General features: G+C 32.7%; 4 protein-coding genes across 4 annotated transcripts; 2 read left to right on the forward strand and 2 right to left on the reverse strand.

Moving 5' to 3' along the window:
- Positions 1 to 639: 639 nt before the first annotated feature.
- On the forward strand, positions 640 to 3466 carry LOC108480904 (homeobox-leucine zipper protein HAT3). Its single transcript, XM_017784033.2, has 4 exons — positions 640 to 1013; positions 1592 to 1914; positions 2214 to 2293; positions 2824 to 3466. Exons 1-4 carry the CDS (start codon positions 860 to 862, stop codon positions 3140 to 3142), a joined length of 876 nt encoding a protein of 291 aa, XP_017639522.1. The 5' UTR covers positions 640 to 859; the 3' UTR covers positions 3143 to 3466.
- Positions 3467 to 4475: 1009 nt separating this feature from the next.
- On the reverse strand, positions 4476 to 6360 carry LOC108481997 (actin-related protein 2/3 complex subunit 5A-like). The gene is made up of 4 exons (XM_017785103.2): positions 6190 to 6360; positions 6039 to 6111; positions 5832 to 5932; positions 4476 to 5120 (listed from the first exon to the last, which is right to left on the reverse strand). Exons 1-4 carry the CDS (start codon positions 6288 to 6290, stop codon positions 4985 to 4987), a joined length of 411 nt encoding a protein of 136 aa, XP_017640592.1. The 5' UTR covers positions 6291 to 6360; the 3' UTR covers positions 4476 to 4984.
- A 6325-nt stretch (positions 6361 to 12685) lies between these two features.
- Positions 12686 to 16685, forward strand: LOC108481629 (protein ARABIDILLO 1-like). Its single transcript, XM_017784738.2, has 10 exons — positions 12686 to 14251; positions 14329 to 14460; positions 14532 to 14650; positions 14729 to 14816; positions 14910 to 15004; positions 15094 to 15157; positions 15236 to 15411; positions 15494 to 15715; positions 15810 to 15894; positions 15984 to 16685. Exons 1-10 carry the CDS (start codon positions 12797 to 12799, stop codon positions 16164 to 16166), a joined length of 2619 nt encoding a protein of 872 aa, XP_017640227.2. The 5' UTR covers positions 12686 to 12796; the 3' UTR covers positions 16167 to 16685.
- On the reverse strand, positions 16399 to 19748 carry LOC108480589 (uncharacterized). Its single transcript, XM_017783636.2, has 12 exons — positions 19391 to 19748; positions 18639 to 18723; positions 18317 to 18368; positions 18206 to 18226; positions 18066 to 18119; positions 17908 to 17958; positions 17546 to 17608; positions 17404 to 17469; positions 17262 to 17300; positions 17051 to 17173; positions 16882 to 16974; positions 16399 to 16794 (listed from the first exon to the last, which is right to left on the reverse strand). The coding sequence occupies exons 1-12, from the start codon at positions 19488 to 19490 to the stop codon at positions 16522 to 16524; spliced, it is 1020 nt and encodes a 339-aa protein (XP_017639125.1). The 5' UTR covers positions 19491 to 19748; the 3' UTR covers positions 16399 to 16521.
- Between the last annotated feature and the right edge of the window lie 1294 nt (positions 19749 to 21042).

Here is a 21042-nt window from a genome sequence, read left to right on the forward strand (position 1 = left end):
GCATCTTGAGCTATTAATCAAGCTAATTTGAACATCGTGATATTTGATTTGAGAGGCTCATGAGCCTAATTAAGCTTTTCATTTTAATAACTATTATGAACTATTATTATATAGAAAGAGATTAATCGAGCTTGAATTCGGTCTTCAGTACAAAAATTGACACTAGAGTAGAATAACTAAATTCTAAATTTGATGATAGTAAAGAGACTAAAAACAACAATCGACCAAGGATAAAGAGAATACTTGGCTTGGTTTGGTTTGTACACATGATTACCATCATGATTTTCAAAGCGCGTGGCACCAGCGACTGGGGAAGGTTTTGCAGTAGTTTTTTTTTTCCTGTCCAATTAGTCAACGGTCAACGAGGGAGAAAGCCGCTTTTTAAGCCGAGTTTAATAATATTAATAACAAGAGAGAGAAAAACTCCTCAAACAAGACACCTAACTGCGGTTAAAAAAGGACTTTAACATCAAAACAATAAAACACCTTTCTCAGTTACACGTTACAACTTCAATCCAATCATGGTTAAAATGAGGGATTTTAAACCATGGTTGAGTTAAAAAAGTCATGCACTTGAAGGCTAAACCAAGCCAAAGAAAAGAAAGCTATATATAATGATGATTGAGCCAATAGGGGGCCACTGACATAAGTCATGATTGATTCTATAACCATCTGTCTCTTTCTCTCTTATTAATCTCTGTTTGTATATATATAGTCCCATCTCCTCACTGTTTTGCTGAACCAAAAGCAAGTCTCTTGGTTGCTAAACCTCAGGCTATTTTCTATCTTTCTTTCTTCTTCTTTTTTTCTCGGAGTCCAAACAGAAAATAGTTGAGAACTTTGGTTGTAAGAAGAAGAAATGGGTGATAAAGATGATGGTTTGGGGTTGAGTTTGAGCTTGGGTTGTGGTCAGAATCAGCCTTCTTCTAAATTAAATTTCATGTTTTTAGCTTCTAACCCCTTGCAAAATCTTCAGCAGAACAAAACTTGGAACCGACTGTGTCTGTCTTCTGGTATGTTCTTTGTCCCCTTTGTCTTTTATTATTATTATTATTATAAAACCTGGTTAAATATAGAAGAATACATTGTATTTTAGGTTCAGATCTGTTTCGAGTTGCAAAGGTCACTTGCGTTTGGTGCGTGAGTTGTATACATTAAAGAAAAATTAGAATTTTTTATGAGGTTAAGTGTAATTTTATGTTGTATTAGCTAATGATTTCATCACTTCTGAAAGGACTAAATAAAAATCTTTTCATTTTTGGGAAGGCAGTGCAACTTTACCGTATAGTAATTTTTAATTCTATTATTTATCAGATGACTAAAACATAATTTTTCCATTTAAATGGAGCCATAGAGCCTGCCACTAATGTTAAAAACTCATGCATTTATGTTACTAGTATCTTGTTCTATATGCAACACACAGTATCGGTTTTCATGAAGGTTCCTAAGGGAGTAGGTAGCAGTCTTGGTGCCGTTTCCTATATTAAAAAAATATGGTGAAATTGTATGATTTTTTTGGTTCCTTCAAAAATGTATGACTCAATTTTAACGTTAATGAAGTGAGTGTTGTGATTTCGCAATATGCATGCAGATGGACACATGGATACAGGATCATTTCTTCGAGGAATCGATGTGAACCGAGCACCGGCAGCAACAGTCGATTGCGAGGAAGAAGGTGTGGGGGTGTCGTCGCCCAACAGCACTATTTCCACCATAAGTGGGAAGAAAAACGAGAGAGATCATGTTGCTGAAGAAACCGAGGCCGAGAGAGATTCTTGCTCTCGTGCCAGCGATGACGAAGATGGCGGTGGCAGTGCTGGTGGCGGCGATGCCTCGAGGAAGAAGCTTAGGCTTTCAAAGGAACAATCCATGGTGCTTGAAGAAACTTTCAAGGAACATAGTACTCTGAATCCGGTTAGTAGCAAATTCAATTAGTTTATTTTATGTCTTTTAAGGATTACAAAAGGTCATCCAACATTTAAAAATTATTTAAGTAATCAATTTTATCTTTTTTATCAGCAGTTACCTATCGTAAAAATAAAAATACCGGAAAATCCAAAGTAATTGGGCAATAAAAAAGACAAAATTGAATGGTTACTTGGTTTGGTTTTTTTTTTTATGACCAAAATGAAAAGAAAAAAACATTGTTGGGTGCCTTTAAAATTTTGGTTTTTGATGTTGGGATTAATTGGTTGTCTTGTGTTACATTGCAGAAACAAAAGTTGGCATTGGCTAAGCAATTGAATCTCAAGCCTAGGCAAGTGGAGGTTTGGTTTCAAAACAGAAGGGCAAGGTAAGTAAAGTAACTGCCCTTTTCCTTTCTTTTAGGGTTTAATAAAAGAACAATTATGCATTTATTTTTATTACAAGTTTTAAACACCCTCATTAATGTCTTGATATGGGCTAAGATTTGTCACTTTCAACTAAAGAAGATTTTCAAGGGATTCTGTGGGTGTTTTTCAATGAACAATAATAAAAAACCCTATTGGGGGGGGGGTTATTAAAGGTGTCCGCCGAGCCTATGTAGCTGTTGTGTCAAATCTTTAGATGTTGTGTAGGGTGATTGGGTTTGGAGCAAGATTTCTTCATTCAAGTTGTGGGTTTGCTCATTAAAGATAAGGATGATTAAAAAAAATTTGAATATTTGAGTGGTAATTTTGTGAATTTTTATTATTTAGTAATTAAAAAATAAATTTATTAAATATAGTTTACCCTAAATAAGAAGGAAGGGTTTTTACTTTTTTTGGGATATAGGAAGCTTTGGACCGATAAAATCCGAAGATGATCCCACAATGCATATGGACATTAATATATTTGGTGCAGGACAAAGTTGAAGCAGACGGAAGTCGACTGCGAGTATCTAAAAAGGTGTTGCGAGAATCTAACGGAGGAGAACCGGAGGTTGCATAAGGAAGTACAAGAACTTAGAGCATTGAAACTATCCCCACAGCTTTACATGCACATGAAACCTCCTACGACACTCACCATGTGCCCGTCTTGTGAACGTGTGGCTGCCCCTGGTTCTTCTGCTGTGAAGCGTTGCCAAACGAGCCCTGACCGTCAACAGCCAGTGCCTGTTAACCCTTGGGCTGCAATGCCTATTACTCATCAACCTTTCAATGCCCCTGCATCTAGATCATAATATCTCAAATGGCAGAATATTTTTGGGGAGGATATAAACAAATCAATGACTGGTTAGGAAACTAATTTTTCTTAGAAGCCTTTGTACCCTTTTTGGACAAGACAAAGGTATAAAGGGAGGACCAGTGACAGAATTTTCTATCTATATAATAGGAAGCTGGGAGTTTGGATAATATATATATATTACATAACAGAAGAATCTGAATCCCTTTCGTTTATATTATTGTGATCTGTTGGGGGCAAATTGAGAAAGTAGAAAGGGGCATTCATATATCTAAACATTCTAATGAAGGAATAACAACTATATAGACTTCGTTTCACTCTTCATAGCTTACTGGTCACTTTATCCATGTGAATGGTTGTCCAGTCAACTTTGATCAGATTCCTATTGCGCTCTTTACAGCTAGGACTTGAGGTTTTGGCTCTTTCTTACCCTGGTTTTTTTTCATGCCATTGTATCCCTTGATCAATTTATTTCTAGGAAATTGATGAAGTGAAAATGCCATGGAGAATTTTATATTAGGAGTTAAATTATATTTTATTCTCTATTTAAAAATAAATAAATTAATTATTATATGTTAAATTAAATATTAAATTAATATCATAAGTTAACAGAAAATAATATGATATGTCATTAGCTAGTTATTTTGTTAATTATGTTAATTTTAACAGTATAAATAAATAAAATTTTTAACAAAATAATTAATTTATTCTTTAATTTAAGATAGACTTCTATTATATTTTTACCAAAAAGGATGCCATCAATATCAAACATCAGTTAACCATATATTTTCCAAATCTAGGGCGTTAACGTGTTATGACTTTAAATTGTAAACCGCACAATATTGTCTGTCAGCTTTAACCCCAAAAGTAAAAGAGAGTTAGCAGAAGTTTGGCAGAAGCTTTTCAATAGGCAAAATAGCAGAAACCTGTGACAAATGGTTGGCACTTAATGATGATTTTCAAGTTCCTACAGAGGCAAAGTTTAAAAGCATTCAATGTGCTAATAACTGCATTAGCAAGTCTTCAATAATGCACTCAGTTTCAACAATGAGCAACTACTTCTCTTTTATCATCATTGGTCCCTACGAAACAACAGTTTCCACTCTATATCTCATGTCTACTCCCTCAGCTCAACTACACCTACTCAAGTTAAGATTTATTGAGTTCTAAATAAGTTTTTGGTTGATTGTCAGGCTATTTTTAGACATCTAGCAATCCACAGGCAAGAAACCAAAAAATATAACCAAGAAACAAAATAAGAAAGGTAAAAGTACCACAAAAACCCTTTACTAGGAGTTGGATTATATTTTACCAGTAGAAATGGATAAATCTTTAACAGAAATTGCCAATTTGCTCATTGATCTAACATATATGAATTAATTTGCCTATTTTTAGATAAAAGAGGCAAAATACAATTTAACTTCTAATACAAAAGCTTCATGGTACTTTTACCAATAAGGAACAGAAAATATGCTCATGTCTAGTATATATAACAATTACAGCTATCTATACTTTTTGAAGTCTTTTGCTTCATATTCGATCTCTCTTTTCATGCAAATTTCATAGCAACCCATAGGTAACAAGATTCTCAAATTAAGATAAAGAGGGAGGGAAAGGGAGAGGGACTGGAAGGTGGTGATAAGATTCTATACCTAAACACCTCCAATTACCCCAAGTAGAAAAGCCAGATAGGAGACCATATAACCCATGTGACCGCAACTCTGATCTGGAAATACGAATCATGGAAGAAAAGCTGTAACATAAAAGCTTCTAAAGCACTTCAATGATTTAAGAACAACAACACTTGAAAACATTTTCCAAAGTGAAGGGCCTATTGGAGTCAAATTGTATTCACAGTATCTGCAAGGGAACGAAGTATGCAGCCCAAACCAGCTCTCTCCGTCAGCTTCTCATGGATCCTAAGGCACTGATCACATGTGGGGCGATCTCCGGTTGACAATCCTCTATACAAGTACCTGGAAATAACACAATAATCCTTGCTTATTATTATTTTGCAGTATCAAATACACAAATACTGAGCATGTGTACTTGTCAAGAAAGCAATTGTTTACTTTTACCAGAGCTATAACGTTTCACTAGGCAATGTTCAGTAGCGAAACTTAAAGACCTAGTAAAGATAAAGTTTTGTAAGTGTCATCAGCTGAATGAACTTCTAGACCTTTACCAATATTCAATATTGAATATGATTAGTTCTGCAGAATTCAAATCTGATTTTCTTTTTCAACCTCAGGTTCCTACCATTCTAGCCAATTTAAGATATCCTGTCACCAATACTCTGAGTTCGCAACAAAGACCAAACTCCTACAGAAAGAAGACTTTAAACCCAATAAACTGTTATATCTGTAATAAACCAAGTCCAAGTAACATTGTTCCCTACCAAACTCCTTATCAGAACAATTACAGTAAAAATGTTAAAAACCATAGCACCAGCACCAACTATGAAAATTCAGCTCTAAAGGGTATGAAATTGGACTCATATTATCAGCAATAAGAATGACAATAACATAAAGCTACAAACATGGAATATAAAATAATCTATTAGGAAGAGATCATAATACTAATATGCATAACTGAGAATAAAACTAGCTCGCCCTAATTTAAATTTTCTAATTTTGAGATACAAACAATCAAAACAAGGAATACCCAAAAAAAAAAAAAACCCTCACTTCATAAGGATATCATAGTACTCAGGATCCAAAGAAGAGAACATTCCTTCGACATCTTTTATAGCCATTAGCGCTCTATGCACAACTATCCAATTCGCTGACTGCAAATCCCCAAATCCAAAATTAAAAAGAAAAGAAGAAGAAGAAATGCTTAATGTTTTATATAATTGAATAAAAAGAAATTGAACATTTTTTGGGGTCCAAAACCTTGCATCGCTCGTCACGTATCATATGAGAAGATCCCTCGAGCGCAGTTTTAAGAGCTTCAACGGGCTTATTCCTGAGATAGGAAGAAATTAATTTCAATTAATTAAGGTTTTTTTTCAAAAGAGATTTTAAATGGATTAAAAATACTTACTGTTTAAGTAAGCTCTCGATCTTCCTGGATTTGTGCTCGATTCTTGTTATTATGGCTTCCGCATTATCAGCTTCCACGAATTTCTCAGCTCCTGCCATCATCGCTAATTCACTAACTCCTCGGATCCAAAATCAGAGTTCCAGTAAGAAAGCCTTTTTGTCCTCCTAAACAGCGTCGTTTTAAACTTTCTACACGAAAGTAAATGGTTAAACTACACAGTTAGTCCACCAACTATTACTAAATTTTTTTTTAGTCATCTAATTATAAAAAGTTATAAAATGATCACCAAACTATTCGATTTTTTTTTTCACTTGCTTGTGGGAAGATGATGTGTCTAGGAGTGAGCGTTCGATCGAATCAAATGGAATAGAGTGAAAATTTTTGAGTTAATCTAATTGATGAATCATATTTTATCATCTTAACTTGATTTGAAATTTTCTCAAATCGAGTTGAGTGAGATGGAATTCAAATTGAATATATTTTTCGAGTTAAATTTAAAAAATAACTTTGGATCCTTGTAGCCACTTTCACCCATCATAATTAAATTTGCCCACTGGAATTAAATTTGTTATTAACTTTCATCTCCTTATAATTTATTTATTAATCTTTAATGTACATAATAGCTTATTTGCTTGCTTAGTTGCTTCAATTATCTTCTAATTCTTCTCACATTGTATTTTGAAATTAAAATATATATTAAAGGTAAAAATGATTTTTTAATAAAAGTTATTTTAAAGATAAAAGGACAAATTGATACTTACAGAAAATTCTAAAACTTATATTTTATGTCATAATCAATAATTTAATTTTAACGAAAATTGATAAAAATTCAACATTATTAAACAGTTTAATAATATAAATAATATAAAGTGTGGAATTTATTCAATAATATAAATAGTAGACATAAGTTCAAAAAAATTTGAGGTTTGGGAAAGGTAAAAGTTTTAGGAGAAAGCAAAAAAGAAAAAAAAATTGAGGGTTTGGAGAAGTAAAAGTTTTGAGAAAAAAATAAAAGGAAAATATTTTTAAGGGTTTGGGGAATAAAAGTTTCAGGGAAAATAAATGGAAAAATGTTTTTGGGAGTTTGGGAGAGAAGAATGATTTAATATTCAATTATTTGAGTTATTTGAATTTAAAATTTAATTTAATTATAACTCAAAATTTGAAAAAAAAGAGTTAATTAGAAATTTTTTTTCGAGTTAAATTAAATTTTACTTACCCTAAATATGATAACTTTTAAAATTGACATAATAATAACTTTAACATTTATATATTATATTAATTTAGTTTTGATTCTAAAAGTTTAACCTCAATCAAATTCAACTTGATTGATAACTCGAACTATTCAATCTCAAGCTTGACTAAATAATCATCAAATTGAATTCAAATATTGTTTAAATGAAATTCAAATAATTTATGAGTACTGTTGTTTTATTAACCTCTATTTAGACAGTTTATTTTGATATTTATTATGAAAAAATAATTTAACAATGTTTTATTGTTTTTATTGAATTGGATTGGAATTGATACTAAATTAAATAGATTATATTATTTATAGGAAATTCAATCTAGTAAAATTTATAAATTTAAAAAATTCAACTATAAATAATAAAACAATCATATCTTAATTTTATAAATAAAATTATAATAATATAACCAAAATTCAGAAATATTAAAAAAAACCACTTCATCCATTTATATGTTTTTTAAATATATAAACATGAATTTTAATCTCAAAATTGTTTCAAAAATCAAACATCCTTTATATCACCTTATTGTTAATTAACCAAAACTAATAGTAGAATTACTACAAACAAATCCAACTTAACACGCAAAGTATCACATACAATGGCTACTTTAGACACCGTTTAAGCACTATAAGCATCGTCTTTGCCGTTGTTCCAAAAAGCGCAAATACAGACACAAAATCCTATGGTGAGGAGAACAAGGAAGACGATATTGACGGTCGCCTTTTTCCTTAACGACTGCTTCAAATTATCTGCCACAGCCGCCTTGCATGATTTGCAATTAAAACATAACACTTTGGGATCGTTTTCCCATGTTTTGCAATCGGGATTGTCGAAAACTCCGCTCTCCTTCGTCCAGTTCGTCAGACCTCTATATGTAAACACGCACTCGTCCGGCAGTTTACAGCACCCGGACTGCAATGAATCATTTAATCACGAATTATATTTGAACAAAGCATGATTGTTTTGAAATTTATAATATGTTGGAACAAATTTCATGCAAGAGACGAATCCAAAAATGAAAATTTTGTAATTTATTACCTTAAAAAATGATGGAAATATGGGTGTGTGCGTTTAGGATTATTTAGAGGTCATCATGGCCGAGGGAAAGCAAAATTTGTTATCTCTTTTTTAGGTTGAAGCTCATTTTTAAAAAAAACTTAAAATTTTGTCTAAATTTCTCCAGATAAAATTGTTAGAAGGCTTGCTTCGGTCATATTTAAATTTTGTATATTATTTTTTATATAAAAATAAAATAAATATAATATATCAAATACACTAAAAATATTAAAATAAATGTTTTCTAACAATTTAAAAATAAATTTTAAAAAATTATACTTAAATAACACTAAGATATATACAACTTAGCAAGCAAATGTCTCTAAAATAATAATAAATAATAATAATAAACAAAAATTGTAGAATATCCAAATAATAACAACAATATAATAATAAAATAATGACAAAATGACAATAAAACAATTGCAGAACAGCAACAGTTTTTTTTTTAACAAATTCGGGACAAGTCGAGTCTAGGTAAAAAAACTTACTTGAGGTCCGACCTATCTAGAAAATAGACTTTTTTGTCAAAACCCATTTTCCGAACTTATATTTTTGCTCAAACCTTCCCACTTTTTTGATAATTCTATTCTATAAAAATATATATGAGAATATAAGTTAATATGTAATAAAATGATCAAACTATAAATTAATAAATAATAAAATTTAATTTTGACTCCACTAAAAAAATTTAAATTTACTCTTGTGTAAGGTTGACTTAAATTCAAAATAAATCTAATGAAAATCATATATGATAATTATTGTATACGATAAGGTTTTAATTTAGATACGATCTCGAAATGAAATGACCTTTTACCCATTTGACCTTGACTTCTTTATGAATGCAACCAAAACACGTCTCAAATTTTTAAATAATACTTTATAATATACTATTTTTACAAAATTAAATAAACATATTATAAAAGTAATAGATTATAATAAAATATAAAAAGTATTTTTAAAATCGATTATTTTGAAGGGAAATTAACGAAGATATATGTTATAAAATTATAAAATTATAGTTATAAAACGGGGGGTTTTAATAAATAGGAAAAGGATTGTATGAAACAATGACGCCATCGTCATCATCCTTTTTCAATAGTTTTATGCCACATCGATATTCTTATCACGAAATTCGGGATAAGAATACGATGAAGATAAAACTATTGAAAGCATCACCGTTTCATACAATCCTTCCTCTTAATAAATATATAGAGATAAATATTACAAATTACATTTAAATTGATTTTAATTTCGATAAAAAAAACATGATTCGGTTCATCTAAAATCCAGTTTTAAACATCATCCTGAATTTTTAGATAAGAGCAAATAATTTAATTAGTTGATTCAATTTTAATTGAGAAAATTATTAAATTAAACTGATTGAATCAAAGTTGTTTAGATGATTATAAAATATAAAAATAATATAATATAAATCAGTTTCTTCATCATGATGAATGGAATTAAGAGATAAAACCAAAGCGATTGAGAAAAGGTAAGAATCATATGAAATGGTAATTATAGGATAGCTGAATAGGATTCAATCGACTCTTTGAAAAACATTTGGACGGTGTCATTGTGATACTTGTTTTCATAACTGCTGCAAATCTTGGAATCAACAATACATGATTTGATATCATTCCAATTCTGGGTTTCATTGATTGCCTTTTGAATTACAATAGAATATTTTTCAAGCTTATATTCTTTGTATCCTTTTCCGGGGAGTGTTTCAGCGGTCCCTTTCCTACTCACAGCATATGAAAAACCGGAAAATCCAAGGCCGAGGAGGATTAAAATCAGTATTCCGAAGCTAGCCAGAGAGACGATCATGATCGCGACCCCGATGCCGATCAGGGCTTTATCGGAAGATAAGCCGCATTCCGTTACGCTGCTCTTGGTTACCAAAACGCCCACTATGATGATCGGGATGGAGAATAGGAATGTTAAGAAGTTGATGAATCCAAGTAGAGTGTTACTGAAGTGGAATGACATGGTTTGGGACTTGTTTGGATGGAAGGAAAGTTGGAGACCGACGTGAGGGGTTTTTAGATATGGCGGGAGTTTTGAATTTGAATTGAAACTGACGTAAATTGGAAATTTGCAGTTAATGAAACGCGTGTAAAACCGAGCTCTGGTACGCGCGTAGAATAAATGCGTGATTTGATTTGGTTAAGGCAAAAGAATCTAATTAAGGAAAGATTTAAGCTTGATTTTTATCCTTTTAAGTTAAATAATTAGTTAATTACTGTATCAAATAATAATTAATATTTATTATTCATTACACTCACAATTATTATATGAGTAATTACTTTAGAGTAGGGTAAATATACTAATTTGATACTTAAAGTTTTTCTTATCTCAATTTGGTACTTGAGTTTAGCTTCAATGTTGTTGAATTTTTTCATTTTGATGTTGAGGTTTTTTTATCCTAAATTTGTACTTGAATTTGGCTTCAACATTCAAATTGGTATCTAAGTTTTTTTTTCCACATGATGTCATTTGGTTTAGGTCTCAAATTGAACCGTGAAGTTAAATATGGGTACTAAATTAGGAAAAAACCTCAGATGTTAAATAATACATTAATCCTTTTATACAATGAAGTGGAAAAAAATTGTACAAACGGGTTTACCATGCTTCCCTATAAGGATGAAATTAGGAATTACGTGAAAGAGGTTGAGATAAAATTTTTAAAAATATGGATAGCTAAAGCTAAAATTGTGTATTAAAAATGGTTTAAATTGAATTTTTAACTTTTTGAGAACACCAAAATGATAAATTTTTTATTTTAAAAAAGTTAAAAAATTCAAATTAAACTATTTATATTAGAGAGTTACTAAAAATTTAATTATACTATTCAACCAAAAAATCGAGGTCCCTAGTTGCTCCCAAACTACTTACATGATAGCATTCTAAATCTATTCGCGGAGGTTTTTTTTTTTTTTTTTTATTTCGCTCATGGCATATAAAATAATTATCGTATTTTATTATCATTCTTAGTGGTATGTAACAATTCGATTAGGTTGCTAATGATGCTTTGACAGAGTTATTAAAGTTGGGATTTTAAATATTTAATATTTCAAGCATTTGTAAATTATGTATAAATATTCTTTATATCTATTTTGACTTAAATTCTATTATATGTAAATTTTCTTTTAAGCTATTTTAATTTCTTACAATTATTAATATGATTATGTTTTATGATACATTACAATTATTAATCCGATTATGTTTAAATATATATTGCTTGTATTACAACTTAAAAACAATTCAATTAAATTTAATAAACTTCTTCAAAAAATTCCAAAGACAATAAACTTTATTAATTTCTTCTTTTACTCCTTTTCAAAATCTTGTTTATTTTGGGAAATCAAAGATTTACTTACATATATGTACCATTTGGATTAATATACCATTTTGATATTTAAATTTGGTTTTTTTATTTTTAATTTCATTTTGGTACTTGAGTTTGACTTCAATATTCAATTTGGTTCCTTGGTCAAACAATATCATGTAACCTAATAAATATTTGACATATGCGCTTTAGTAAAAAAAAAAGTATTTAATTAGGTAAAAGTAAAAATTTAAATGTCAAATTAAATATTGAAATCAAACTCGAGTACTTAATTAGGACTAAAAAACATAAATATCATATTGAAAAACCCAAGTACCAAATTAACATGAAAAAAAACACTCAAGTATCAAGAACATTGAAATTAAATTTAAGTACTAAATAGTATATTAACCCAAATTAACTTTTTCCATTTTTCACATATATTAAAAAATTATATACATTTGATTATTTTATTCTAGCTTTTATTTGATTAAGATATGTTGTTTATCTCTATATTTTGATAAAATTTGATATTTAATCTCTATACTTGAAAAATTAAAATTAAGTCATTCTATTTTTTATTTAAAAATATTGGTGTAGTCATTAAAATTTTGTCATGATTAGACAAAGTTTTTACATTGAAATGGGTGGAAGGATTAAATTTTGAACTTTTAAAATATAGAGACCACATCTCAAATTCTATACAACTACAGGAACAAACATAATATTTTAACCTTTTTATTTTTACATTTAACTTATATAAGAAAACATTAATTAGAAAAGATACTAATAATCTTCTTCCTCCTTAATGAAATTCCATATATAATACAAAGCCAAATCATTAAATTATATTGCTGGTTTTTGCTTCGTCAGTGTCAATCCTTACATCTTAACTCGTATTTTCATTACAATTTTCCCCATTATCACTCTCTTTCTCTCTCTCTATCTATCTATCTCTCTATGCTTGTTTATGGTTTTCAAGAATCATAGTGTGTGGCGCAAGGTGGCAATGAAAGACAATGGATTTGTCGACTGGACAAGCTTGCCTGATGATGCTATGATTCAGTTGTTTTCGTTATTGAATTACCATGACAGGGCAAACTTGTCTGCAACATGTAAGGCATGGAGAATTGTGGGTGCTTCTAAGTGTTTATGGACTTCATTAGATATTCGTGGTTATAAATTTAACATTACAATGGCTGTTTGCCTTTCTCCTAGATGTGTTAACCTTCAACAGGTTCGGTTCCGTGGGGCAGAATCTGCTGATGCAATAAATCATCTTAATGCTATGAATTTGCGTGACATAAGCGGCGATTCCATAACCGATGATACTCTAACCATGCTCGTTTCTCGACATAAGGATTTACGATGTATTCAGGTCGGACCGGACGACAAGGTCACCAGTGGTTCTATAAAAGCAATAGCATTTTACTGTCCGAAACTGAAACAACTTCGGTTGTCTGGTATAAAGGATGTTCTCGCCGATTCAATCAATGCATTGGCTAATTATTGTCCCAATTTGGTTGACATTGGGTTCATTGATTGCTTAAATGTTGATGGGGTAGCATTAGGACATGTTTTATCTGTTCGGTTCCTATCTGTTGCAGGGACGTCTAATATGAAATGGGATGTTGCTTCACATGTTTGGTGCAAGCTGCCTGAATTGATCGGATTGGATGTTTCGAGAACTGATATCAGTTCCACCGCTGTTTCAATGTTGTTATCGTCATCCCGGAGTTTAAAGGTTTTATGTGCTTTGAATTGTCCTGTTCTCGAACAAGACATTACCGTTAACACCGTTAAAACCGAAGGCAAATTGTTGCTTGGCCTATTTTCGGATATAAGGAATGTGTTTTCGGATTGGGGGTGTTCCAATGAGATCATGACATGGCTTAAATGGATACTATCTCACACGCTTTTACGTATCGCTAAGAGTAGTCCGCAAAATCTTGATTACTTCTGGCTCAAGCAAGGTGTAGCATTGTTCCTCAGCTTATTACAGTGCTCACAAGAGGATATTCCAGAAATGGCAGCCTCTGGACTTGCTACTTGTATTTTCGCCAATGAGGGAAATGCCATTATAGATCCTGGAAAAGCCGAAGCCGTTGTGAAAAATGGTGGGATTCCTCTTCTTCTTGATCTAGCAAAATCATGGGAGGAAGGGATTCAATCTGCTGCTACAAAGGCTATATCAAATTTATCTGCCGATCCGAATGCTGCAAAAACTGTTTCTGATGAAGGAGGGATCGGTATCTTTATAGAGTTGGCTCGGTCTAAGAACAGGCAGATCTCTGAGGCGGCAACCGGCGGGCTATGGAACCTTTCTGTTGGGGAAGAGCACAAGGCTGCAATTACTGAAGCTGGTGGAATCAAAACTTTAGTTGACATTATATCTGACTGGTCCTCAGACTCAGATGGAGTCCTCGTATGTTGTCTTTATACACGATGTATTATGTTTTCGTGTACTATGTTGGATCATTGTTTGGTTTGTGTATGTTACAGGAATGTTCCGCTGGTGCCTTAGCAAATTTAGCAGCTAATAAGAAATATAGCACGGAAATCGCCATTGCAGGTGGCGTACAGTTGCTGGCAACGCTCATCAATAACTGCAAGTTCCGCGGTGTACAAGAACAGGTACCATCACTTTCACAATTAAGAGGGAACCTTGTACAATTAATGACTGATTTCGTGTCTAAATATGTTAGGCTACTCGCGGCTTAGTGAATTTGGCTGCTCACAGTGTTAGAAATGGTCCTAATGCTCGAGAAGCTGGTGCTCTCGAAGCGCTAATTCAACTTACATGTTCTCCCCATGAAGGTGTTAGGTAAAACAAAATCACTTTTTTGATGCTCTGCCTGTAAAGTAGCTACTGGTGCATTGTGATATTTGCTGATTGAAACAGGCAAGTAGCTGCTGGTGCATTGTGGCATTTGTCATTGACCAACGTAAACCGAGAAGCCATTGCAGCAGCCGGTGGTGTCGAGGCATTGGTATGATATTTTATCTTCTTTAGCCCCTAAGGTTTTTAGAAGCAAGCAAATCGTAAAGATACTGTCTTTTTTTCTTGTTTTGCTTTTATGTAGGTTACTCTTGCCCAATCTTCTTTAAATGCTAGTCAATGTCTTCAAGGGATGGTGGCTGGAGCTCTTTGGGGATTGTCGATGTCGAAAGCTAACTCGTAATAAGATTAGTTTTTTTGTTACGTGCATGTAAATATATTGATGCCATGGAACACTAACAGGCTTCTCGTATTTGGGTCTTTTGTAGCATTGCTATCGGACGAGAAGGAGGTATTCCACCCTTGATCGTGTTTGCACACTCGAATTCTCATGTATGCATTCCTTGCAGCTAATTGCATAACCTATTTTAGACCAAAAGTGGCATCTTCAATTATGCTTTTTGTTTTCAGGATGTTCATGAAGTTGCTGCAGGGGCCCTTTGGAACCTTGCTTTCGATCATAGTAACGTTTTTTGGATAGTCGAAGAAGGTGGGATCCCTGTACTTGCTCGTCTTTGTTCTTCGTCTGAATCAAGGAAGGCTCGTTTCATGGCTGCTTTGGCCCTAGCATACATCTGCTATGGGAGGTAAATATCCTGTGTGTGTTCTGTAGGAATAATAGCCCGAACTGGCTTGATGATAATTTGTTTCCTATGACAATTTTAGCAGAACCAACGAGTTTGCACCGACGGGGACATCATCGGAAAACACTTCAAAGAGTGTGAGCTTAGATGAGGCGAGAACAACAGCTTTGAAGCATATTGAAGCTTTTATTCTTACATCCTCCGATCCACAAGCATTTGCAGCTGCTGTTGTTTCATCATCTCGGGCAGCATTAGATCAAGCAATCGAAAGAGCTTATATTCTAGAAACCGGGTTTCTGAGATGCAGGTTTCTCTACCTTTCACCCTGATTCTTTCGTGTCGTGTCTGCATGTGACTCTTAGTTGATCTCTCTGCAATAATATAACTTTTGTGTTGATTAGTGAGGCTGAAATCGGAAGATTTATCACCATGCTTCGAAGTTCCTCTTCAATACTCAAGGCATTTGCTGCATTTGCTCTACTCCAGGTAATTTATGCCTACGGATCGATGAAGTATCCTGTTTGCAAAATTCTTTTATCTGAGCTTACACTGATAATTGTATTCGGTAATTGCAGTTCACTGATCCTCAGGGTCGAAATGCTGTTTACCATGCTAGCTTGATGCTAGATGCTGGAGCGGTAAAGGTTTTGCGTGCCGCAGCTGCATCAGCCAACGAACCCGTTGAGGTTAAAATCTTTGCTAAAATTGTACTTAGGAACCTCGAGTACCATCAGCAAGAAACCCTCTATTTGGTTTAGGAACCCAATTAAGATTAGCCGAGGCTTTCATCGACTATACAGATCTTTTCAAGTCACTAATGTTAGTATTTTCGAGAACATGTTCATTGTCTCGCATTTGGTTGTTTAAATTCTGGTTTTAGGTTTCAAATATAAACATTGAGATGCTTGTTCGGACCAATTAGTTCCGCAAATAAATAAGTGAAGATGTTAAGGTCGGTTTCAATGGAGTGTCGAAGCATCAAAGTATGGATTTGTACGAAAGTATTATCATAATCATAAAATGATAAGAACGTCACAATCTTTCACATATATGGTAATAATAGTGGCTTAAAACCAATAATAACGTGGATTGTACCCCAAGAAAGTTACGGTTTTAGTACACAGTATGCAGCAAAGGTTGATCTTCGCTCAGGCCAATTAAATCTTTAAAAAAGTGCCCAACTTTTGAAAACCATTGATACGATGAAGCTTCTGTCGGTGTCTGCATTGTTGGTGCAGGTGTTTGGTACTCCAAATATGGTACCATGTACTTCTTCATGTCGCTTGTTGAGATTTGTAGGTGATTACCCGAGACATTTACGAATTTAACTTTTCCAGCTTCATCCAAAGTTTTCAAACCGATCCAATCTTCCTTATAGAGCTTGGCCTGCAGAAAAGCAAACAAATCCGGACAATACCAAAACGAAAGGTTTTAGTTTTACTTTGCTTATAGAACAGTTATGTATATGTTTACCGCTTGTACAGGCAATACAGGTTCGAAAGCACCGTCTGGAAAATAACTGAACCAGGCTGTTTCTTTTGGTATCAAAACCGTATCGTCCTCAAACTGGTCCAAACATGGAAGAGATTAACGTGATGACATTGTTCAAAAGTCGTAGAGCCAAGTGGATATTTCAACTTACCATTATAAGCACCAGATTCTGTAAACTTGCAAGCCGTTCCTTGTAAGTAGAATTTCTCATACCATTGATTTCATTGTTGAGTTTCGGGAGGAATCTACATCCTTTAAGATAGTCCGACATGTCCTGGTGAATGGAAAAAGAACATCAACTCTGGAGAGTCAGAGAAGCGTAGCTGTACTTGTCTAAATTTAAAGGGTCAAATGTTACTCACTGTTGGAATTTTAAGATAACCACTGGGAGCCAAGTGTTCCTGTAATTATCGATGGCATGTATTCTAGATGGTATTAAATTTTTGTTTAGATATAGAAACAAGATACGAAAAATATGCTGAAGGGTATAAAGGAACCTTATACCTGGAGATAGTCACTATAGATTCCGAACTTGATTAAGCTATCAAGCAGTATGCATATCACAGCAGACTGCCAAAAGAGGGGCACATCAGACTGGACTTTAATAATAGTCTAAAACAATTAAAACCAGAATATGGGCACTTACTCCGCAAAATGGAATCGATGCAGTACCAGCATGGGGTCCTCCCAATGATATGAAATTCTTGACCTGACATAAAATTAAGTTCAATTTCGGTTTTAAGACAAAATATATGGAAACAGTGTAACAAGAGAAAAACACGGGAGAAGTAAAAGCATGCAAAAAAAGCAGAGTTGAAAGGATTCGATTTCCAACTGCCAATTCAAGCAGAATTAATTGGCTAAACAAAATGTTAAATGAAAGGTAAAAGGACTGTGGAGGCCCCTATACAAAGAGTTAAATGCAATCCAACTCTTAGTACAAAGGTCTCCATGGTACTTTTACCTAAATGAAATGCAGTATAAATGTTTTTGTGAATAAGCTCTTACAGGGGGTCCTCCATCACAAAATTCAATAACCCCTCGACCAATCAAGTTACCCTGAGTAAAAGTTTGCGAGTATGTTAGTGAACGTTTGTGAGCACGTGCACGCATAGAACAAGTTTAAAATTATAGAAATAAGCAAAGCTTCAACTCATATTAGTCACCTGAGAGAGTCCAACTATGTTGTAACCGTTGCTAAGTTCGCTCATTTTTTTCACCTGCAAGTTCGAAAGAAGTTCCATTCAGAAACAAATTAAAACTATAGTACAGCATAGTGATACATGTTACCAAATGGTTTTATGACCTTCTCACAAACAATCGATGTCTGCAAGAAAAACGTAAGATAGGTCAGAGTTATACTACTACTATAGGACTGCAAGTGATGAGAAATTTCGAACTCAGTTTAATATGTCACCTGTTCTGAAAGGGGCATTGTCCATGAATCCCAGGATCCATCTCCAATTTCACTATGACAAAGGAAAAGCATATCAGATCCGGGGGATAACACGACCATAAGAACAAATTTACAAACACACACAAACACAAACACATATGAAGAAGGTGCTACACGCATACTGAAAAGTTCAAGCATCGATAACTAAAATAGCTGCATAAGTTTGCTAAAATCAGTGAGGAGTCCAAGAATATGCTCAAGCAAATTTCATTTCTTGTTCTCGATGCAACTAGATGCAAGCTTTTAGTACCAAAATAAAAGAAAAATGGGAAGAAAATCATACACACAGTAGCCTTGAGATTTAGACCAGTCGCTTAAAACCTCGGTGAACTCAGAGATTCCTCGGTTACTGCATTTATCACCAATGCCTGCCATAAAAACGTATTAGTAGTGAATAACATAGTAAGAAAAAAATCCAATAAAATCGAGTTCATTATATTTCTTAAAGGAACATTTTTACAGATTAAAATCTATGAAATTTGTTCAAGAAGCATGTATTAGAAGTAGAATCAGAAGCAGACTACTACATAGCCTGAAAATTTTAATACTACATTGCATATTTAAGATAAATTTTAGATCACAAATACACCATGAGACTCGATTTGGTAAAAGCATCATAGAGACCAATGTATTAAGAGTGAGATCACATTTTACCCCTTTACACAAAAAATGTGCAAATTAATTCATATATCTTAGATTCAAGACCAACTCAGTCATTTCTATTAAAAATTTCATCTATAACTTTTAAGAGAAAAATCACTTTGCTTTTTAATCTAAACGTACATGAGCAATTTTTTTACCGACTCTATTTTGTTTGTCACCATGTTCTACAATTACTAATGGAGCTTCATAGCATATGACAGGTTTCAATGATCCCGCCAAGCAAACAGTCATTGCAGTTCACTGGTTTCTCCAAAAACATAGTTCCCAATTCCATGGAACTTAAAAATTGACCCAACATAACAAGTCAAAGTGAGAAACTTTGATTAATTCAAACCCAATAGGCAATTAAAATTACAAAGACAAGAACATTACCGTGCAATACGATGAAGGGAATAGCGTGTCTAGTTGGGATAAGAATCAATGTAATGAAGAAGATGAATAATAAAGTAGTTGGCTGCAACCGAGAGGCCATTGCTGGTGAAATTAGAAATAAAGTTGCTTACTCTAGAGTAGCATCGGGTTTTTGCAAATAACCCAACAAAGATCTGCTTCTGGGTGTTTGAGATTTTGAGGTTCAAATTGGAAGGATAAGAACAAAATTATAAAAGGATGAAATTTTGAAACAAAAATGGCTATAAAAAGCTATAAAAGAATTTAAAAAAAAATAAAAAAAATAAAAAAACCTAATATTGACAGACCCAAGACAGATGAGCCAACTACTTGCTGCCTTGTCTCAAATACAGCTAAAACAATAAGTTCCACAAGAGATTGGGTAAATACCTAAAATAATCACTTTTGTTTAATTTAGATTACATTTTAATCATTTATATTTGAAATGTTACGTTTTAGTCACTTACGTTATAATATTCTAACACTTTAGTTACTGAGCCATTAATTGCCGTTGTCTGTATAATGGTAAGCTGACGTGGCACATTAAATCATTATTTCAAATAAAAATTTTAAGTTAAATTATACAACTGGCCCTTATATTTTTTTCATTTTGAGTAATTTAATTTTTTTTCTTTTATTTTCTTTTAAAAAAATTATTTTCCATTTTCTTTTGCTTCTCTCTTTGTTTTTCTCCTTTCTCCTTGTCTTAACGTAGTTTTTTTTTATATTTTCCATTTGTTAAAATTTTTTTATATTTATAAAAAAAGAAAAGCAAAAGCTTAAACCAAAATAAAACTTGTTCCGCATATTCTCACCCCACAATTACAAACCCTTATCATCCATCACTGTTTTAATGAACCAATTTGGATCTCTCAATGACCTAGTTTACAAGCTTGCTTCACTTGAAGACCTTGCCAATCGTGACTAATGACAGTCCACCCTCAACAAAGTTTCTCGAGTCCGTTTCCTCAACCTCCTAACTGACCCCCACGGCTACCTTATTTGTCTTTACCTACAACATTCCTACCCTTTCAAAATTACGTTATTTCACGGATTCTTCAAACAAGCTCTACACTCTTAATAACTAAAACGATCACCATACAAAACTTACCCTCAACTTTACCCAAACTAGTTTGGTTTCATACTCCCTTTCACTCTTTCTATTCATCCATGCTTTGCTTCTAATCAAACTTGCTTGGGAATATTCAAGAAGATTTAAATAAATTTTATCATTTGCTTAATTTTATTTGTCAGTGAGTAAAAGAAAAGGAAAAGAATAATCTACATGATTCTGTAAAAATTTGAAAACGGAAAAAAAATTATTTTGAATATAAAGAATTCAATTTATGCTTAGATTTGATTAAGGATATAGTTTTTATATTGATTAGTTAGAACCAATTTTAGTTTCAAAATTAGGTTATATTCAAATCAAGATTTGATTAAGAATAATTGATATTTGGTTTTGAGTTAAATTTAATTTAGGAATAATGTGAAAGAAACAAGGACTTGGTTTATTTGGTGGGCAAAGACTATGTTTCTACAGAAAGAATATGAGAAGAGAGAAAATAAATGGGAAAAAAGGAAAATAAAGAAATAAAAAGAAAAAAATTAAATTGTTCAAAAAAATAAAAGTA

This window comes from Gossypium arboreum, chromosome 12, assembly GCF_025698485.1.
Source record: "Gossypium arboreum isolate Shixiya-1 chromosome 12, ASM2569848v2, whole genome shotgun sequence".
Lineage (NCBI taxonomy): Eukaryota > Viridiplantae > Streptophyta > Magnoliopsida > Malvales > Malvaceae > Gossypium > Gossypium arboreum.